General features: G+C 35.2%; 1 protein-coding gene across 4 annotated transcripts in view; it reads left to right on the plus strand.

Moving 5' to 3' along the window:
* Positions 1–18,831, plus strand: part of LOC141399117 (homeobox protein unc-4-like) — a 32,472-nt gene extending 13,641 nt beyond the window's left edge. For 2 of the 4 annotated variants that reach the window (XM_073977258.1, XM_073977259.1), the window contains one exon: positions 18,270–18,831. In XM_073977258.1, the coding sequence (XP_073833359.1) occupies positions 18,270–18,815 (546 nt within the window). In that variant the 3' untranslated portion in view covers positions 18,816–18,831. Of the gene's footprint in view, positions 1–2,045; positions 2,900–10,690; positions 11,860–18,269 lie in introns of those variants that run through there. The other 2 variants (XR_012411773.1, XR_012411772.1) reach the window with 2 other exon arrangements.
* The last annotated feature ends 2,217 nt before the right edge of the window (positions 18,832–21,048 follow it).

A 21,048-nucleotide genomic window follows, 5' to 3' on the forward strand; every position in this document is an offset into this window, starting at 1 on the left:
CACATAAAATAAATCCTCGTAAAGAAGATTAACCCGGCAAAAGCACTAATCCAAACGGCGTTTAATGCACTTTCCACCTTGTGGTGAAAAACGTTGGGTACTTCGTAACTTATAGTATGAAAATAAGTTGCAGGTAATGCGACGTGTAATGTATTGACTATTTTATACACAGAAAACAAAAATGTAGCCATTTGATAAAGAAATTCAAAGATTCAACAAAAAATTTATCGATTTTCCGGCAATAAAAAAAATTGTCATATTGACAAAATTCGATAGAATTTTTTTATCACAAAGTAAAAATACATGTTGATAAAATAAAATTGTAATATTGATTAAAATATTTATCGATTTTTTTTTTATTTTGAACTGATAAAACATTTCATATATTGACAAAAATATTTATCAAAATATTCAACATAATGTATGATAAAAACAAAATATTTTCTTGATTAAAAAAATTGTTGAATACATTTTTTCCAATCAATAAAAAAATATTCATATTTACAATTATTTTGTTGTTTTTTTGTTAAATACAAACCCAAACGCCACAAAAAAAGATACATACACACATTTATAAATGGTGGTGGTTATTTATTATTTGAAATGCCAAGAACAAAAGCAACACCAGACGCATAGGTACATAAAAAATAACAGATGACAGAAAGAAAAACGGAATGGAATAATTAATAACAGAAGTACATAATTATTTAGTGCCACACATTAATTTTAATATAAGAAAACAAATAAATCACTTTTAAATATAAAATACAGGGAACATCATTGAACGTTGTGAAATAAAACACATTCTTCTGCCACATTGAAAATCATCTGCGGAAAATGGGTATCTGTAATGTGAGAAATAGTACATCCATATATATTTCAAATATATAAAATGTTTTGATGTTATTACCAATATCACATGCGGTTGCTTCTTTGTCCAATAAAATATTCTTATTATCCTTTTTCATATTCGTGAATTCAGTTATAAAATGTATTGGGCATTTAATTTACTTGAAAGGCACCTTTACTTTAAGAAAACACACAAACATTGATTTATTTCTGCACTACCGATCCACACAGAACGACTGCTTTAAAGAGACTGCCAAAAATACCAAACTGACGGTTAAAAAATGTTATCTGACTTTCTTAACCACAAACAGAACAAAACATGAGAACTCGTTTTTTTTTTCATTCCCTCTTCGTTTGTTAGGTTCATAAAAATCAGCAACAAAAAACAGTAACAAACTTACATACAAGCCTTCACCCGAGCACAAAAAATTAACAAGCCAAATGCAAAACGCTCCACCCCTTCATGCCGCAAAAATTCCATGACCATGCTTTGAAATATACATAGCAACGATACTCACATCTCAAAAAAAAAAAAAAACAAATGCAAAACGCTCCACCCCTTCATGCCGCAAAAATTCCATGACCATGCTTTGAAATATACATAGCAAAGATACTCACATCTCAAAAAAAAAAAAAACACAGCACATCGTTGTAGCGCTCTCTTTATGCCCTAATAATGTTGTTTCTCTCGCTCTTGAGAGTGAGAACATGCGACAAACGTTGAAAACCATTTTAACTACAGAAATTTATTAATAACCATAAACAAATTTCAATAAATTATTTGTTTGAAATCGTTTATTGATTGCTTTCTAGTAACATTTTCATGTTTGATAAACATTTTCCCTATATATTCGTAATATTTTATCGCCATTCGACAAAAATATGGTGATAAAGCTTTTAATCAAAATTTTCAGGGTGGCTTTTTTTCTGTGTATACTACCGATGGATAGTGTAAAAGACAATGCTTCTCTCTTGTACTCTCTTTTCAACATTATTTCTTTTTTAACAAAATTGAAACAAAATGTCCTAGAATTTTATTTAGATTTTTACTCGTAGTAAAAAACGTATTTGGATGCATTTGTTGTGCAAAAATTGGGGATGAAGAAAAAAGAACGTTATATTGAGCTAAATTATAGAAAGTATGAATAATTTTAGAAAAATATTTATATCGCGTTATTTTTATACATTTTTTTCAGGATCTTTTGAATGATCTGAGGGACACACGAGAAAAACATTCCAAGAACCAAATAAACATTAGTCGCTGTAAAGCGGAGTCACACAGAAGATCTAGTATCAAGGATCAAGATGAAACTATCATATACATATATATTAAGATTAAATTGTCCTTTATAAAATTTATGCAAATCATGTAATAAAATAAAGTATGGATAATGCATATATGCATTTATCTGACTTCAATTTACTAGTCATTTTAGCTATAATTTCTGGCTAGCGAATTGACTGGTTACTGGTAATGCAATGAACGGACAATTGGCTTTCCCAAGACAATAAAATTTACTGGTTATTGGTAATGCAATGAATGGACAATTGCCTTTTCACACAGCTATCTAATTGGGTGGTTACTGGTAATGCAGTTAGGGGACAATTGACTCCCTCCTATTATATCCCCATGTTAAATTCACCGGTCTATAGCATTGCGAGTAGATTGGGTGGTGAATAGTTGTGTTTACCAGTAGCCGGTAAAATTTATAGTTATTCACTAGTTACCCTAACAACTGGGATTTTTCTTGATATAAATTCATGTGTATAGAAAAAAATCCATTATGTCTTGTTTCCAATTTCTTAATTCCAATTAAATATCATCGGATTGCTTTATTATGTTTATTTACACTGACCTTATAATTAATGAATACTGTTAACTAAATATTGATTAAAATTGTATACACAAAGTGTATAAACATAAATATGTATGAATGTTGGCAGCGTGAGATATTTGTAAAGTTGTATTGTTTGCATATACCTAATACAAATCCGATTTAAATAATAAAATACAGCAACTGTAACATGTCTATGATTTGCCAATATTAAATATTCTCTTTACCTTTGTTTTATACAACATTCAATAAGAAGCTGCTTTTCATTGATCAGATTTTATGATGTCATTTCAATAAGCTGCCATTAACATTAATTTCTTCTCACACACGCTCTCCCCGGAAGTTAATAAATCCGACTTAAATAGAATGTTAATATACAAAATTGTTTATATAAAATATCAACATAAATTCGTTTCTTAGATGATGAGATTTTGTATAAAATAGATTAATAAATAACAACTATTTTGGGAGTGTTTGAATACAATGTCTGCAAATATTTATTTTAATTTGCCAACGCTTTTAATCATTTTGAAAATTTGATTTGTTATTCATAACAACCCGCCGCCAGCCATTAATCATTCTTTATAAAAAATTTTGCATACGCGAGACACAAAAGTACAAAAAAACTTAACCCAGAGAGAACAAAATCATTGTAGGTATTTAAAAATAAAAATGAAAAGGAAAAAATCTTTTGCACACACTTTAAAGTTTAGTAAGTCGATGATGAGATGAGATGTGTAAGGAAAATTAAAAATCATCAGTTTCGTACCTACGAAACCTCAAAGTCCATGCGTAGCTTAACTGAAACCCGCCTGCTGTTAACTGAAAAGAAAAGTTTGTCACAGATATTTGCTAAGCATGCGACGTTGGCGCTGCATCATAGGAGAAGGCGGAGTTGTACAAAGAACCCTTTAACACCTCACCTCAACACACCGTCAGTCAGTATCAACAACTAATGTACTTTCCATACTATTTCATTTATTATGCTTTGGATGTCTCTATGGATGTTGTTGGGATGGATGGATATTGATGATGATGACGTGAATAATAACCATGATCTGAGTTCATATTCCTACATGCAACTATTAATTTTTAACGCTAGAAAAAATCTTCAGCAAAAAGAAGAAAGGCATAAGAGAACTCACTTCATGTGTATGTATTTATTATAGCTTTTGTAGTCATCATTTATATTTTTCCTTGTTATCCAAAGTGTTTGGCTTTTGCCCTTGTCTTCTTTCTTCTGTGCTTTTTAACGGAAATAAGAAATGTCATAAATTGAACAAATTCATTCATCATTTCGTTTGCCATTTCAGACAGTATGTTTTTCTTTTTTTGCTCTGTTCTTAAATGTTGAAAACAAAACTGAACGCAAAGAAACCTGAGAGTATGTGATGAATTTTTTAATCACTTTTAGCGGGTGGACATCAATCATTAGATTTCCTAATGGCCTTTTCTTCTCATGTGGTGAAGGGTGTGGATCGTAGGTGTGGAACCATTGCTGTAAGCTTAGATTTAACTAAAGCTTTCGATTCTATCTGGCATAATGGCTTGCTATACAAATTCAAAACATTCGGGTTTGGCGAGCGCTTATGGCGGCTAGTTGCAAGCTTCCTCCGGGAGCGCCACTTTTATGTTAGAGTTGGAGACAAACTATCGAGCCGTAGGCCAGTTCTAGCAGGAGTACCCCGAGGTTCCATTCTGGGGCCTTTACTGTACAATATTTTTGTCAGCGATATTCCAGATCCGCCCCTGGGAATTTGTTGCTGGCTTATGCCGATGACGTTTTAATCTCTTTTACTGGCCCTAGAACCAGTACTTTGACTACGAAAGTCAAAGATTTTCTCGAAGAACTACATGAATATTTCACTATGTGGGGCCTTCAAGTAAACCCTAATAAATGTTCAGCGGTATTAATAAAAAGGAAACCCCGTACCGTGTACCCATTGGTAGTGATGTGATTTGTCTAGCCTGGGTGTAATCACTAACCAGAAACTTGATTTTATCAGACATGTGGACTACATTCTGGGGAGAGCAAAGGGCATTTTCTTTGCGTACCATAGTCTAACAGAAATTGAGGTCTAACTCAGGAAGTTAAACCTCTTTTGTACCATCAGGTAATACGACCAGTAGTCTCGTATGCCTTTCCCATTTGGTTTGGGATTTCCTCACACCAGATGGAGAGGCTGCGCAGATGGGAGAGGAGTGTGCTTAGGGTATGTTTAGGTTTAAAGCGTTATGTAATACGGAAGGACACAGTTAAATCCACCTCCTGTCCAACTATTTATCGTCTACCCAATTTTGACAGAATGGACAGGTTCCTTATGAAAGAGGCCATTAAATTCATTGGAACGAGCGAGCACCTGGACAATGCGTTCGTTGCCGAGTCGCTCAATTGCGGCTACAATGGTCAATTGCTGCGAGACAAAAGACAACTTCCGCCTGCTGCCATCCCCTGCTTGAAGAAGAGGGATTACTTTTTGATGACGACCATCGCCTTTTATTCTACCACAGGCGATAAAACACCACTGATACAGTGTATATCGATGATCAGTGAGTTGTATGTGTTGGATTTTGTATATATGTAATTAGTCTAGTTTTTAGTTTTTTCTTTAATTTCTAGTTTTAAGTCAAATCCATAAGATTCGCTCTGTTTTTAATAATTGTATTTTTTCGGAGCACCACTATTTGAGTATAGGTCTATTTGATTGTAGTTGTCAAAGCAAAACTATATATTACTTTAGTAAGTGGCGAAGTAGCTACATGTTTATTAAATGTAATTGATGGTAGTCAGTAAGCCATGCTGTTTAGTATGTAAGGAAAATGAATTCAATAAATTTGGCTATTTGAAAATGAAATCAATCATTAGATTGATTTAGGAAAGGTGTGAATAACGTTTTCTACCCGCTGTATGAATCAATTGCGATGTTTGGTATTTATATTTTGGGACCACCAAAAACACTAATTTTATAGTCGATAATTTATTAGCGAACAATGCCAAATTTTCTCCACTAATAAATTAGTTATTTTAAACAAATGTTGAAAACCCCGACAACCGAGTATCAAGGTTGCCGACGTCTTAGCGTTCTGAGCCACCATCAACTTGTCAAAACTTTAGTAGACAATAATTGGCAATTGAGCAAATACAAATGACGTAGGAATAAAACTTACCATAGTATTTGTGAGCATTGAAAAATGGGATTACCAAGTTGGACTATAGGAAAAGTTTGGATTTTCAATTAACTAACATAATTTCGCATTTGCATTTATCAAAATGAATTGCATAAATATATACCTGTTACCTAGCTTAGCCTTCGTTTGCCACAAAAACAACATCCTAATATGCCTGATGGTCGGACTTAACCACCCGTGAAACGTTGAATAATGTTTGGATTATGTGTGGGACTTTCAATATACCTCTTAGGTCATAACAGCTAACGTCGAAAGAGAATTAATTAAATAAAATCAGTACAACAATTAAATAAAATTACTATAAATGACCTTCGACATAATCTTCTTCTTTATTTGCGGATCCGATATTCGGATGTAAAGCGATTATACATATTGTTTACATATTCAAATATAGATATTATCTAGTTTTAGGTAAGCTCTCGAATTTTAGCGGCATATAGTAGGTCGGTTTCATCTCTGTATCCCGTCCAGTCTTGAATGTTGTTTAGAAAGTTTGCCTCTCTCCTGCCTCTGTTTCGGTTTCCTTCCATTTTGATTTTTATAATGTTTTTTAGAAATTAGTATTTTTCTCATAAGGTGACAAAAGTATGAGATTTTACGGGATTTGACAGTATGCAGGAGTTGTCTGTCGCGGTTCATTCTTCGCAGGACTTCCTGGTTTGTTATGTGTGCTGTATTATGGTATTCTTAAAATTCGTCGATATAACCATATTTCGAACGCTTCGAGTTTCTTCTCATCTGCACTTTTCGTCGGTGTCATGCTTAAGTGTTCCATACGCCATTTGCCTGTTTTGAGATAATCGCATTTTAATGTTTTGCGTCACAACTGTGTGGATCTGGCTAAAGCAAATATTTATATTTTTGACTTGAAATATTAATAATAGTATATAGAACATATATAAAAATATAAAAATTTAGAGGTATATGTATTGGAATATAAAAGTTGTAGAGATTTTTTTAAAAAAAGAATTTTTGTCGATTTGTTCCATATCCGCACTTATGACACAAATGTGAAATATTGTAAATCACATGGAACAATGTGACAAAAAAATTTTCCGTCTTTGCCTCAATAAAGCAAATACTTCTAAATCGAAAATTAAAATTCTGATTTTTGAAATATGTTTTTAAACTTGTAAGTTTTTAAAATATTAATTTCATAACTGAAAAAAGTTGAGACTTCCCCGTCGAGGCGTGGATATCTCGGAAACTAGAGCAGATAGGAGAAAGCCGACTAGAAATTCAGAAAGAGCATACCGGAAAACACTAGAAACCACCTGTATCTCAAAAAGTCAAAAATGGCGTATGGAACACTTAAGCATGACACCGACGTTTTGATAGCCCAGGTTTCGGCTGCATATAGTAGCACTGACCAAATGTAACATTTCACGAATCTTATCTTTGTTGCTAAGCTTATGTCGTGATTTGTTAGTACTGTTTTATATTTGAAAAAGGTGTCTCTGGCCATCTCCACTCCACGATTGATTTCGTTTGAATTATTCTATTTGTCGTTTATTAGAACACCAAAGTATTTTTCGCCTTAATAAAAACCAAAAAAAAAACAATCTATTATTTCAAAATAAATTTTGTTTTTTTATAAATAAAAAATACATATATATTTTTTAAATCTCAGTTTGCACATATTTTTAACCTTTTGAAACATACTGACTAATTTTTTGTAAATAATTTCACCGAAAACGGATCGAATTGGAGATTTTTGAAAACGAAACATTGCTTGGACATTTATTGTAGAATTTTAAATGTTAATGTTTATTGAAGAGTGTCACAACGTCTAAACCTCAACAATATTTGGCAGCAAAATCAAACGTCGGCCATTAAAAATCGATTATTATTTGAATTAAAAAGTCGAATTCTATAGCTCATTAATGAACTAGATCAATTGAAAAGAGTATATGAACTAGATTATTCGAAATAGTTCCTTATAGTTTACTGAACTGAATCTATGAGCGACCGAACAATCGACTATTGCACACCGATAAGCAAAAAAAAAAAAAACACGACCTACGCACACAAAATAATATTTTCTTCTATGTCTGTTCCTGAATCTGCAAGAATCTACAAAATTTTAATACAATAACAATTTTATATTTTTCGATATCAAAAAACAAATTATAATAATAAAAATTAGTACCTTCTTGCTAAAAAAAAATAAACAAATTGTTTTTTCAATTCCTTTCAGAAAAAATCAGTATTTTTCGCTTAGGAGCAGCGTTCATAATATGCATGAATCTCAACATTGCCTACGCTGTTGGAACACTGTTCGTAATATGAATAAATTATTTGAACAATTACAAAAATTCATATTTTTAAAAAAAGAGCTGCTCAATATGTCACATTTTATTTAATCCACGAAGAAAACACTTTGGTGAGAAAGTAGGTATTTTTGTACGTCAAGAACTTTGTTAAGTAGCCACCCTAAAAAGCTTTGAATTTCCTTTTCTTAAACAAAATTTACACATTAGTGTTGATGAAACTAATCTGAAAAAAAAATTCATTCATAAAATTGAGGAGAAAACGTTTGGCAATTACGACATTTAAATGCGGAACGATGCGCTAAATTCTAAAAAAAGCGATGTGGAAATTCCCTTAATCTTCATTCAACTAATTCATTCATCACCATTCAAACAATTTGAAAGTTCCATGACTTCATTTCCAAAGAGATTTCATTAATAGTTGTTCATGGTGTATTTATTAACTGAGAATTTCCAAAACGAATTTGTTCGTGAATGGATGGACGAAAGTGGTCGTTTGGTAACGCCACTATGCTGATTTTGTGAATTGGTGAATATTGAAAATTAGCACATGTGACCCCTCTGATTAGATGAGTGCCTGGCTGGCTAGCTATTTTGGGTGGTTTGTTGTTGGTTTGTTATCCTTTCATTATTCTCGCTATCAATTTTGCAAAACTCTGTAATTATGTTATAAACATTTTCGTGTTTATACAGCCAATGTTTGTTGTTGTTCTTGGAGATTATTATTAAAAAATCAAGATAAAGGTAGTGGCATAATTGGAAATGATTAAAAGCTTCACTCGATTCGAAAAAAACGAAAACATGGGTCATTACAACTAAGGGGTAGTTTACACTATATGTAAATGTCAAATGACATGAAATTTTCCATTGTTATACGAGGCCAGTTCGGAAACTTCTAGGCCTAGCACAAAAAGCGCGGTATAAACAGAAAAAAGTTAAGTGTTTTGGAAACTTCCATCTCTCTTCTCAAGCTTGTTTGGATCGTTTTAAGCGAAATAAAATGGATTTTAAGGGTCGTTTCATAACTGTTGATGAGACATGGATCCACCACTATACTCCAGAGACAAAAGAACAATCCAAACAATGGACTGAAGCTGGAGGAAGTGCCCCAAAGAAGCCAAAAACAATTCAATCGGCTGGTAAGGTTATGACACCGTTTTTTTGGGACTTCAAAGGTATTTTATTGATTGATTATCTGCAAAAGGGTACAACAATAAATTCAGAGTACTATTGCAACCTTTTGGATCAATTAAATGTACAAATTCGAGAAAAACGTCCTGGCTTACAACACAAAAAAAAAATAATTTTTCATCAAGACAACGCACCAGCTCACAAGAGTGTTTTAACAATGGCTAAAATCAACGAATTAAAATACGAGTTGCCTTATTCTCCTGATTTAGCTCCCAGTGACTTTTACTTGTTCCCAAATCTAAAAAAAATCCTTGCTGGCAAGCGTTTTACCTCAAATGAAGATGTAATTACAGTTGTAAACCACTATTTTGAAGACCTTGAGGAAAACTATTTTAATCAAGGGATAGAATTGCTAGAAAAGCGTTTGACTAAGTGTATTGAAGTTTCAGGAGATTATATTGAAAAATAAAAATATTTTTGAAAAACTAACTATTCTCTTTCATTGATAGGCTAAGAAGTTTCCGAACCGCCCTCGTATATTCGCTAATATGTGCAATATTAGAGATTTTCCTTACGCCATTTACCCTGTGGGTCCACACCAGCAAAAATGTAAAAAAAACTACGTCTCCACATTGCCTCCGTGGGTAGATATGGAATGGGTTTTTTCGTGTCATATGACACTGATAGATAGTGTAAACTATCTCTAACCTGGACTTTTCATATGTGCTAGTTGTAGGGAATAACCAAGCATAGGGCGGCCCTCTAGAAAAAATGCACAATGATGATGTTGGCATGTGTAGAAGTCATTTTCTTTGCCATTAAGTCTTTTGACACTGTGTCATGCAACAATGAATGTTTGTGATACCATATAAAGGAGTGAAAAATAAAAGGAATCAAACATTTTACCGAAAATTCTTTTAGCAAAAGGGATTTGGCCACATTTGCATGCTTTTGGTTGGTAAAATTCAAATCGAGTCTTGTGAATGTATGCATGTAGGTATGGAACAACACGGGGATATGTTTGCTTACTCAATTTGCCAAAATAATTTTCTAATATTTTAAAAGGGAATACCAACTCAACAAATCAAAAATATTTCTCAAGAATTGAATATGTTTAGGGCAAGGGATTTTTATAAATTACTATCAGTTCAACCCCGTTTTGCTCCAACAGTCCTTTAATGTGTCAATACCTTTAATAATTATAGATAGACATTTTCCCGTCATTGAGACATATGTATGTCCACTTTTTGTACCCTCCACCATAGTATGAAGGGTATATTAAGTTTGTTTTTGTATTGTATTTGTAACGCATTTAATTAATTATTTGCGACCCTATAAAGTATATACAAAAAAGACTGAAGGAATAAAAATGGTTATATCTTTTTTGTTTTTAATAATTTTTTTTGTCTTTTGCAGGTTATTTACTGGTTTTTGGAGATAAATCATGGCTACATATGATGTGCAGAAACGCGTCAAAATCATTGAATTTTTTTATTCTTCTGGAAGGTCAATTATTACAACTCAACGAAATTATCGTCGTCATTTTAATGTCCGAACAGCACCCAGTCACAACATGATTAGGAACTTAGTCTCCCGTTTTGAGGAACATGGAAGAGGTGCGCAATCGATCTGTGCGCAATGAAGCAGTTGTGGAGGCTGTACGGCAGAGTGTAAACGAAGATCCATCTGTCTCTACTCGTCGTCGTTGTACTCCATTGGGAATCTCCAGAACATCCCTGCAAATCTCCAGAACATCCCTTGAAGCGGGATCTTAAAATGTTTCCGTATAAAATTCAAATGGCACAGCAACTGCTCCCCCAAGACCATCAGGCACGCCTGCAATATGCTATTCGTTTTAGTCAAATAGCCAGAGAAAATTATAACTTTTTAAACAATCTTATAATGAGCGATGAAGCTCATTTCCACTTAAATGGCTATGTAAACAAACAAAATTGTAGATTTTGGGGCACTCACAATCCTAGGGCATTACATCAGCGTGAATTACACCCCGCCAGATGTACTGTTTGGTGCGGTGTTATGGCTGATAAAATTATCGGTCCATATATTTTTTAAGATGTGGAGGGTCACGCAGAAACGGTTAGCGGGGCTCTGTATAGGACTATGATAGACAATTTTTTGAGTCCACATGTTGAGAATAATCAAAACATATGGTTCCAGCAAGATGGAGCAACTGCGCATACAGCAAGAGCGACAATGGAACTTCTTAATAACAATTTTTGGTGAACGAATAATTTCCAGAAATTGTGATTTTGCTTGGCCTCCACGTTCACCAGATTTGACCGCTCCAGACTTTTTTTGTGGGGCTATTTGAAAGGAGTTGTGTATATCAATAAACCCCAAACAATTCAAGAGCTTAAGCACAACATTCAAGCAGAAATAAGCAACTTGGAACCAGAAACTCTACGGGCAGTAATGGAAAATGCGGTTAAAAGAGCCAATTTTTGTTTGCAAGAAAATGGACACCATTTGAGAGATGTTATATTTCACACTTAAATGTAAAAAATTTCCATGAATTAAATATTTCAAAACATAAAAAAATCAATAAAAAATAAAAACAAAAAAAATTACAGTTATTTTTAATCCTTCAGTCCTTTTTGGGCCACCCTGTATATTGTTGATTAGGGTAAAATTCTGAGTCGCTCTAGCATCCATAAAAATGGAAACAGGACTATGGTGGCTATATCGGTCCACGTTTTGGTATAGCCCTCATATAACGGTACCACCCGATTTAAGGTATATTGACGTTTTTAATCACATTTTAAACCAAATTAGCTATAATTTGTTCCAAGTGACCATCAAACTTATATTCCAAAAATGATGGGCATAGGTATATATTTTGGTATAGCACCCATATAAATGTACCTTCCGATTTTCGGTATTTTGAGGGTTTTAGCTACAATTTTTGACCGAACTACCTGTAATTTAATTTGTGCAATCACAACAGATAGCCACAGCATATTCCACTCAACTATCCCAATTGCTTAATCAAAGCACTCCTCATCCCGATAACATATCAGCGCAATGGCAAAGCATTGCCCACTCCATGCAAACAGCCGCAAAATCCATACTTGGATACCAGAGACCTCCACCAAGGAATCCATGGTATGATGAGGAGTGTCGTGCTGCCACCGAAGAGAAAAATGCGGCATATAAGGCTACTTTACAATCCGTAGCAACGCGTAGCGCACGAGAGAGATACAGGGAGAAAAGGAGAGAGGAGAAACGTCTTTTCAGCAGAAAACAGAGAGAGATGGAAAAGCGGGAGTGTGAAAAAATCGAGATGTACAGGAGCCAGAATGAAGTCCGAAAATTCTACCAAAGAGTCAAGCATCAAACTGATGGCTTTGGTACAGGCACATCCTCCTGTAGAGACCAGCAAGGTAATTTGGTAACTGATACAGATAGTGTACTCAGGATATGGAAAGAACATTTTTCAAATCTGTTGGTATCCAATAGCAGCGAAGACGACGAAGATAGCACAGTCCCAATCCCAGAAGATGGTATTGAATGTATACCGCCCAGCCAAGATGAGGTAAAGACAGCAATAAATCGGCTGAAGAATAATAAGGCAGCAGGGGCCGATGGCTTACCAGCCGAGCTGTTCAAAACCGGAGGCGACACGCTGATAAGGTGTATTCATCAGCTAGTTAGCACCATCTGGCAGGAAGAACGAGTACCCGACGATTGGAACCTGAGTATCCTGTGCCCCGTCCACAAGAAGGGAGATAAGACTGTATGCTCTAACTATAGGGGCATAAGTCTACTCCCTATCTTGTAGGCGATCGTGTCAGGGATATTGTGCGAACGACTAAAGCCTATGGTCAACGAGATAATTGGACCATACCAATGCGGCTTTAGACCTGGCAAGTCCACCATTGACCAGATATTTACCCTGCGGCAAATCCTGGAGAAGACCCAAGAGATGCAGATCGACACCTACCACCTTTTTGTCGATTATAAAGCAGCCTTCGACAGCCCGCTGCGTTCAAAGGTATTCCAAGCCATGTCTGAATTTGGTATTCCCGCAAAGCTCATCCGTAAATGACCTTAACTGACACGAGGTCCTCAGTTAAAATAGGAAAGAACCTCTCCGAAGAGTTTGGTACCAAAAGAGGTTTCAGACAAGGAGACAGCCTTTCGTGTGACCTCTTCAACATCCTGCTAGAAAAGGTTATACGAGAGGCAAACGTCAAAAGAAGTGGCACAATCTACACCAATAGTCACATGTTACTTGCTTATGCTGATGATATAGACATCATGGGCCGATCAGTAAAAGAAGTAACTGATACCTTTATAAAGGTCGAAGGAGAATCTGGTAAAGTGGGTCTGGCGGTAAACGGTGAGAAGACCAAGTTGATGGTGTCGACGCGCAATGCGTCCATTGAGCTCGGACCGACTGTGGAAGTTGGTTCCTATAATATTGAGGTAGTAAAAGACTTCGTCTACCTCGGCACCTCCGTAAACACAACAAACGACATCAGTTGTGAAATAAAAAGAAGAATTGTATTGGCCAACAGATGCTACTTTGGTTTAAGTAAGCAGTTTAAAAACAAAGCCACATCTCGTCAAACAAAAATAACGCTCTACAAAACACTGGTACTACCCGTGCTGATGTATGGCTCCGAAGCCTGGGTACTTGCGCAAGCAGACATGGCAGTGCTTGGTGTGTTTGAGAGAAAAATTCTTCGAAAGATCTACGGACCAATCTGCGTTGACGGTGAATATCGACGTCGCATGAACCACGAGCTGTATCTGCTATACAACGACATCAATATAGTTAAACGTGTCGAGATGCAGCGATTGCGTTGGCTCGGCCATATCATAAGAATGAGCGATGATGAACCCGCTAAAAAGGCGTATGAATACATGCCACATGGCGGTGCACGCAGAATTGGCAGGCCAAGGAATAGATGGCGCAAACAAGTGGATGATGAGATGAAAAGGCGCGGTATTCCAGAGTGCAAAGCAACAAATAGAGAGGAATGGAGATCTCTTCTTAGTTCGGCCTATAGAACAAATGTTCTGTAATGGGCCAGCTAAGTAAGTAAGTAAGTACCTGTAATTTGACAGTTGAGTTTCCTAGTAATCACAAAACATATTCACCTAAAACTGTCAACATAGGTCCATGTTTTGGTATAGCCCCCATATGGGGGTACCTCCCGATTTTCGGTAGTTTGAGGATTTTAGATACAATTTTTAACCGAACTACCTGTAATTTAACATTTGAGGTTCCCAGTAGTAACAAAATATATCCTCTAAAAACTTTAAACATAGATCCATGTTTAGGTATAGCCCCCATATAACGAAACCTCCAGATTTTCGGTAGTTTGAGGATTTTAGCTACAATTTTTAATCGAACTATCTGTAATTTGATATTTGAGGTTCTTAGTGGCCACGCAACTTCTCTACCAAAAATCGTCAATATAGGTCCATGTTTTGGTATAGCTCCTATATAACGGATTTTCGGTATTTTGACGGTCTTAGCTATATTTTTTGACGGAACTAACCGTTATTTGACTTTTGAGGTTCCCTGCAGTTAAAAAACTTTTTCACCAAAAATTGTATCCATGGTCGAAAAATATTTCCATCTAAAATTGTGAAAGGAAACTAAATATTCAATTTTAATAAAGACTATTTTATGGTGGAGGGTATAAAATTTCTGCCCGGCCGAACTTAACGATTTTTTACTTGTTTAAATTACACCAATCCTACCTATTGCCATTTTCTTGATGCATTTCATCCATTTATAACATAATCATAATAAATTTCAATTACTTTTTTCAAAACCTAGGGAGGTACATTGTTCGTGACGCAACAAAGTATATCCCTTTTCAAACATTCAAAGCTCAGCCATAATGTTGGAATTTTGTGTTTAGGTCGTTAGTTGAAGTTGTGATTTGTGTAACTGTAGTTTGGCTAAATATGCATTTGTTGGACAGCTAAAGGGGGGAGAAAAACAACAACGTTGCAACATGCAATGCAAATGCAGTGAATGCAAAATTTTTGATGCAGGTGGCAGGCAAATGAGCACAAGAAGGTCTAAACATGGTTATTTAGCTGTTGGACAATACCCATGGTATGCATCATAAGAATTATTGGTCTCATGGGAGGGCGTATACCGACTGGCCTGATGAATGTATCACCTATTACATGGTGTTGAGGGATGTTCATGAATGCAGAAATGCAACCTTTTAAAACAATATTTTATAAAAGTACTGTAGTTGTTGTTAAAGGGGTATGTCAGCCAAAATGCCCTAATTCCCTTGAGCCACTTCATGATATTGTTGTATTTGATGATTCAAATTGAAATGCCAATTTATTTCTTCAGAAATGTACATAAACTTTTATAAATGTGTCTCCCCGAGCAATTGTGGGCCTAAATCTAAACAAGTTTCCTACATGAAGAATGGTAATTTGGGGAAATTTTGTCGGTAGGGAGTTAACCTTGACAAAAATTAGTGCTGGTACAAAACGATGGGTAATTAAAATGTTGTTGCCATGTTTGTTGTTACTAAATAAAAAACAAATACGGCATTCAGATGCCCATGGCCACATATGAATACCGGGCACAAACATACACACACTGTTGTCTTCAAACGGGCTTTCATTTTCACAACCCTAATGTAGATAATTGAAATATATAATTATGAATATTTATTATCGTCTAGTGAATGTGTATGCCATAGGGGTAATTAAAATCAAAATTAATGTGTACAAGGGGCCCACTTGCCCACTCCCACAATTCCCACTACCACTACTACTTCCGTGGGTATGAAACTACCACACCAACAACAACACCAAAACTAGATATGTAAATTAATGAAATGTTCATGGAATTGTTTGGGAAATTCTGTTTTTTCCTGTCGTAGTTTCAGGTTATTAGTTGAGTTTTGTAGTTCTTGCTTATTTTTCGGCGCTTTGAAATGGGAATTCGCTCATATCTATGAAATTTGGTGCTAAACTTAAAGTAATCTTTTTTGTATGTTTATTTTTTAACTAAAGTGTATGTGTATATATGCGGATTGTTATCTCAGTCCCGTTATTAATTTTCATTTCGTTTGTTTTCCCCTATTTGCAGGATTTTCTGCCGATGGCGATGATGAAAGTAGTGCTGCCAAACGTCGTCGTTCTCGCCCCAATTTTAATTCATGATATATTTATGCGTGAAGCTTTAGCTGTGCATTTGGATTAGAAAGAGAGTCGTGTTGGGGTATGTTTAGTGTTAAATGTTACAAATCTTTGAATAAAGGAGAAACAAGTGAACAAAGGCTATGGTCGGGACGGTGACGATACCCTACACCACTACCCCTGTGCATAAGTTCTTCACTGCTTAACATTTATTTAGGGAATCTTATCCGACTATCATCAAATTCAATATGCTTCTTTCTCTCTGGGATAATCATTGCGACATGTAGCGTAATTACAAAAAAAAGATGGAAAATTGGATGCATTACAGACTATTGTGATATCTCCGTTGTTTGACCACCTTCGCCAAACTACTTTGCATCAATGTAAAGGTGGGAATTTCTACTTTAATAGTAATGCTTTGCTTTTGGAAGGTCCCCAATCAAAGCTGCGATATTCGTCATTATAATTAAAATCGCAAAAATGAAAAGTGGGGTTTCATTAGCGACTACTGCGATATATTCGTTGTTTGACCACCTACGACAACCTACTTTATATCTTTAGAAAGGTGATATTTTCAACTTTCGTTGTCAGGTATTGCTTTTGGTATACTTCTTATAGACGCTGAGACATTTGCTGATTATTATCCGACCCCTGATTATTATCCGCCCATCACCCAAATCAGTAGCCTTATTCCCATCCGGGACCCCCATTAACCAACGAAAATTTAGTGACGATCTTAGAAAAATGCGACCTGTAGCGTGATTAAAAAAATGGAAATATAGGATATATGTACATATTACCGACTATTGCGACATCTCCGTTATTTGGCCACCTACGCCAACCTACTTGGCATCATTGTTAAGATGGAATTTTCTACTTTCATAGTTGGATTTTATTTGCGACTATTATGATATCTTCTTGTTTGACCATCTATGACAACCTACTTTACATCGTTATAAAGGTGATATTTTCCACTTTTATTTACAGGTTTTTCTTTTGAAAGCTGAGATATTCGCTTTGGAAAAAACGTTGACTTTTTCTTCAAATAAGTTTTTTGCCCATTCCGGCCCCTAAATATTGCGCTCCGGGACCCCCATCAACAAACAAAATTTGGTGACGATCCGATTAAAATTGCGACCTGTTACGTGACTACAATATTTAGATGGACAGACGGATGGACGGACGGACACATATTGGCAGATCGACTCAGCCCGTCGAGACATTCATTTTGCTATATATAAGTATGTGTCTTCGAAGAAAATTGGTTTCTAATTTGGATTTCATTTCATCCTGCCATTTCGACGTCATGATGAATTTTAGGCAATTTTGCGTGTGGGCGCGTTTCACGATCGCGACTTTAAGCAGCAACAACGAAACTGTTCATTACTTAGTCGTCACTAAAGTGTTTAGTTGTTGTTGTTGTTTAATGCCACGATAGTAGCACACATCTGTAATTGCTACCATCAATTCCCGTTGAAAGTTCGGCCCTGATTAGACTTGACTAATCTTTATTAAAAAGGAGTTTTAATTTTTTTTGAAATTTTTTTCCTATTTGCCAATGTATTTTTCTCCGAATTTCCCAAGATATTACTTCAGATTTCGGTCCAAATTAAGAAGAAGGCTTGGCAGGTTTTGGTTTGAAATCCTACCAGCCTTTCCATATAATTTGCATTTAGAATTTGGTACGCCTTAGGGCCAAACACCGGAAACAGAATCATCAGGGTCAGAAATTCCCACCAATTTAGGATTATTTCGACGGTGGCTTTTTTAACTGCGTATTTACAACAACTTCTGTTTCCTCCAAAACTAATTTCATACCTTATTTCCAAAATTTTCGTCTTTACAGAGCACGACAAAAGAATCTGGCCAAATTGATCGTCTAGCCGGCAAAGTACAAGACAAGGGTATTACAGTGGATTTGGAAGGCCTCAAAGCCAATGGAACATTTTCCGATTCTGATCTTGAAGATGATAGCATACAAATCATACAAATCGATGTTGTCGGTGGTACTGAAAGCGATGATGATTGTCATGATTTCGATTTTCGTAGTCCGCGCGGTAGTGATATGACCAATAACAGTTATTCGCCCAGTGGCAGTCGCAACGGACTCGACAGTCCCAAGTCAAATGGTGGTGGCGTTGATACATCGCGGGACGATGACAAAAACAGTAATCATCAACAAATGCACATGCAAATGCATCTACCCAACGGCAGTTGTGATGTTAAGCCATTCCTATTTCCCGGTAGAGCCACAAATTTCCAACTAAAATTACAAAACACCTCATCATCGTCCTCCTCACCTTCGCGTAATCATCATCAGCAGACCTCACCAATCAGTGTACGGCGCAGTAATCCGTTTACCATAGAATCATTGCTGTTCAACAGTACGTGAGTCCTATAGCCACAGACGGGGCAACAGAATATATTTAGAAAATATCAAAAAGAAAAAAAACTTCTACATGAAAATGAAGAGAAGTGTAAAATGGTTGTCATTTAAAATATAATTCCATTTTTCGTTTCTCCAAAAAAGAGAACGCCTCTTGTTTCTTGTGACAAATTGTGACTCGTTAACATTGCAAGAGTTAATATGGCCAACTAACCAACCAACAGTAGAACGGAGTATCATAAGCATTAAATAAAGCAACAATTTACCAACATGTTCCTTTTGTATTATAGACACCATGTCCCAGTTTAAGGCTAAAATATTAAAATTAATTTTTTTTTTTTTGCCTTATTAAGGCGAAGGTCATTTTTAGAGTGATATTTGAATTAATTCTCTTAATTCTCGAGTTGAGCTGTGAAACGTAGCATAGTGGTTGAATGTGTGGGACTTCGGTGGATTCCTAATTTTTCAATGTACCTATTAGGTCTAAATAGCTCAACTCGAAAGAGAATTAATTCAAATATTAAAATTAAGTTTTAGTTTTTACAAAAAGCTGTTCGATAACAGACTTATTCAGTAAACGAGAAATGAGAAGTTGTTGCAAGAACTTGTAAGTACTTTTTACTTGCAAAGTTATCGAACTGACCTATTGTTTGTCTCTTTTGCTCTTTGAAATGCTATGGACATTTTCAATTTGACTAATGGTGGCTAACCAAATCCAGTTTGTATCACAGCTTATGTAAGGACGGAAGCTCCATATATGTACATATATGGTAACATGGGGCGCCTTCGCCACTTTTTTTTGTAAGTGCTCCCTTTTCAACACCTTTCAATTTTTTTTAAGTTTTATTTTTTTATAAAATATTAATGGCTGTATACTATGAATTTCAAAAATCATATGATTCATTTTATTTTTTTTTAATTTTTTTTAAAATTATTTTCAAAGTTACCAAAAGTGGCGAAGCTGCCCCACCCATGGGGCGCCTTCGCCATGGGGATGGGGCAGCTTCGCCAGAAGAAAAAAAAATGCGTTAATTGCGTTTTAATGCTTTTTATTCAAAACGAAAATATTTCTTTTTATTCAAAACGAAAATATTTCTAAATACAAAACGAAAATATTTCTAAATACAAAATAATATAACATAATATCGAACAATTCCTTTGTACTTTTATTACATATACATTTTAATTTATTCATTACGAGATTAAAATATTTTTTGGGATTATTTAACATTGTAATGCGAAATATCGATATCAAAGAAATACGATGCTGCTGAACTTGACGTTCCTGCCACATGCATCGGTTCTGGTAACACCAAAACAATATCTTTTTTGTGTACTATGGAAACTTTTCCATCCTGTTGTTCACAGAAGACCCAAGAGCTTTGTTTTCTTTGTAAAAAGCGTAAAGCTACAGAGTTTGTAAAGCTCGAAATTATCTTTCCAACATGAAACTGTTGAGAGTTGGCGCCAAATCGGGCAAGCACGAATTTGTTTTTATAAAGGTTTCCATTTTCGGCAAATGAACCCACAGATTGATCTGAATCCGCAATGCTCATGTCTTCTGATACGTCTGTTGATGATAATTCGACGATTTTTTTCTTAAATTTTTTACATTTTTGTTTTTTGTCAGCAGTTCCTTTGGGTTCTATTTTTCTCTTTTTTGGTTGTTGTTTAGTAACCTTTTTTTCATGTTGCATGCTCTCCTTTTGTTTTCTGAAAGGAGAACTCGTCATGATGACAGATTTCCCTTTTCTTTTATTAGAGTTTATTTTTCTTATTTTTGGAAGTGGCCGAATTTCCTCTGGTGATTTAGAGGAAGGTTGTGGAGTAATTCGAAGTCGAGCCAGGTTATCTATATTATTCAGCAATTCTTCATCTTGAAGTATTTGCTCATTTTGATTAACAATTTGTTCTGTGGGATATTCTTCAATCCCGTCTATTACAAAATCCGACTCCGGAAAAATTTGTCTATTAAATGGGCTGATACCCGCCTTTTCAAAACCTTTACAGATATTTTCAAGAACAAATGCCTTCTGGAAAGGGATGTTAGATAATGTTGGTATGTCGTAAATAGAAATATGTTTTCCAGGATTTGATACGTGAAAATCGTTAAAGGAAATCCCCAGATACTTTTTAAATGGGCCTAGTACAGATATGTCCAATGGTTGGAGCTTGTGTGATGTATGTGGTGGAAATGTTATCATATTAATACCATTCTCTCGGCAAAAGTTAATTGCAG

Source organism: Musca autumnalis, unplaced genomic scaffold (genome assembly GCF_047663935.1).
Source record: "Musca autumnalis isolate F117 unplaced genomic scaffold, ASM4766393v1 scaffold_3, whole genome shotgun sequence".
Classification (NCBI taxonomy): Eukaryota; Metazoa; Arthropoda; class Insecta; order Diptera; family Muscidae; genus Musca; species Musca autumnalis.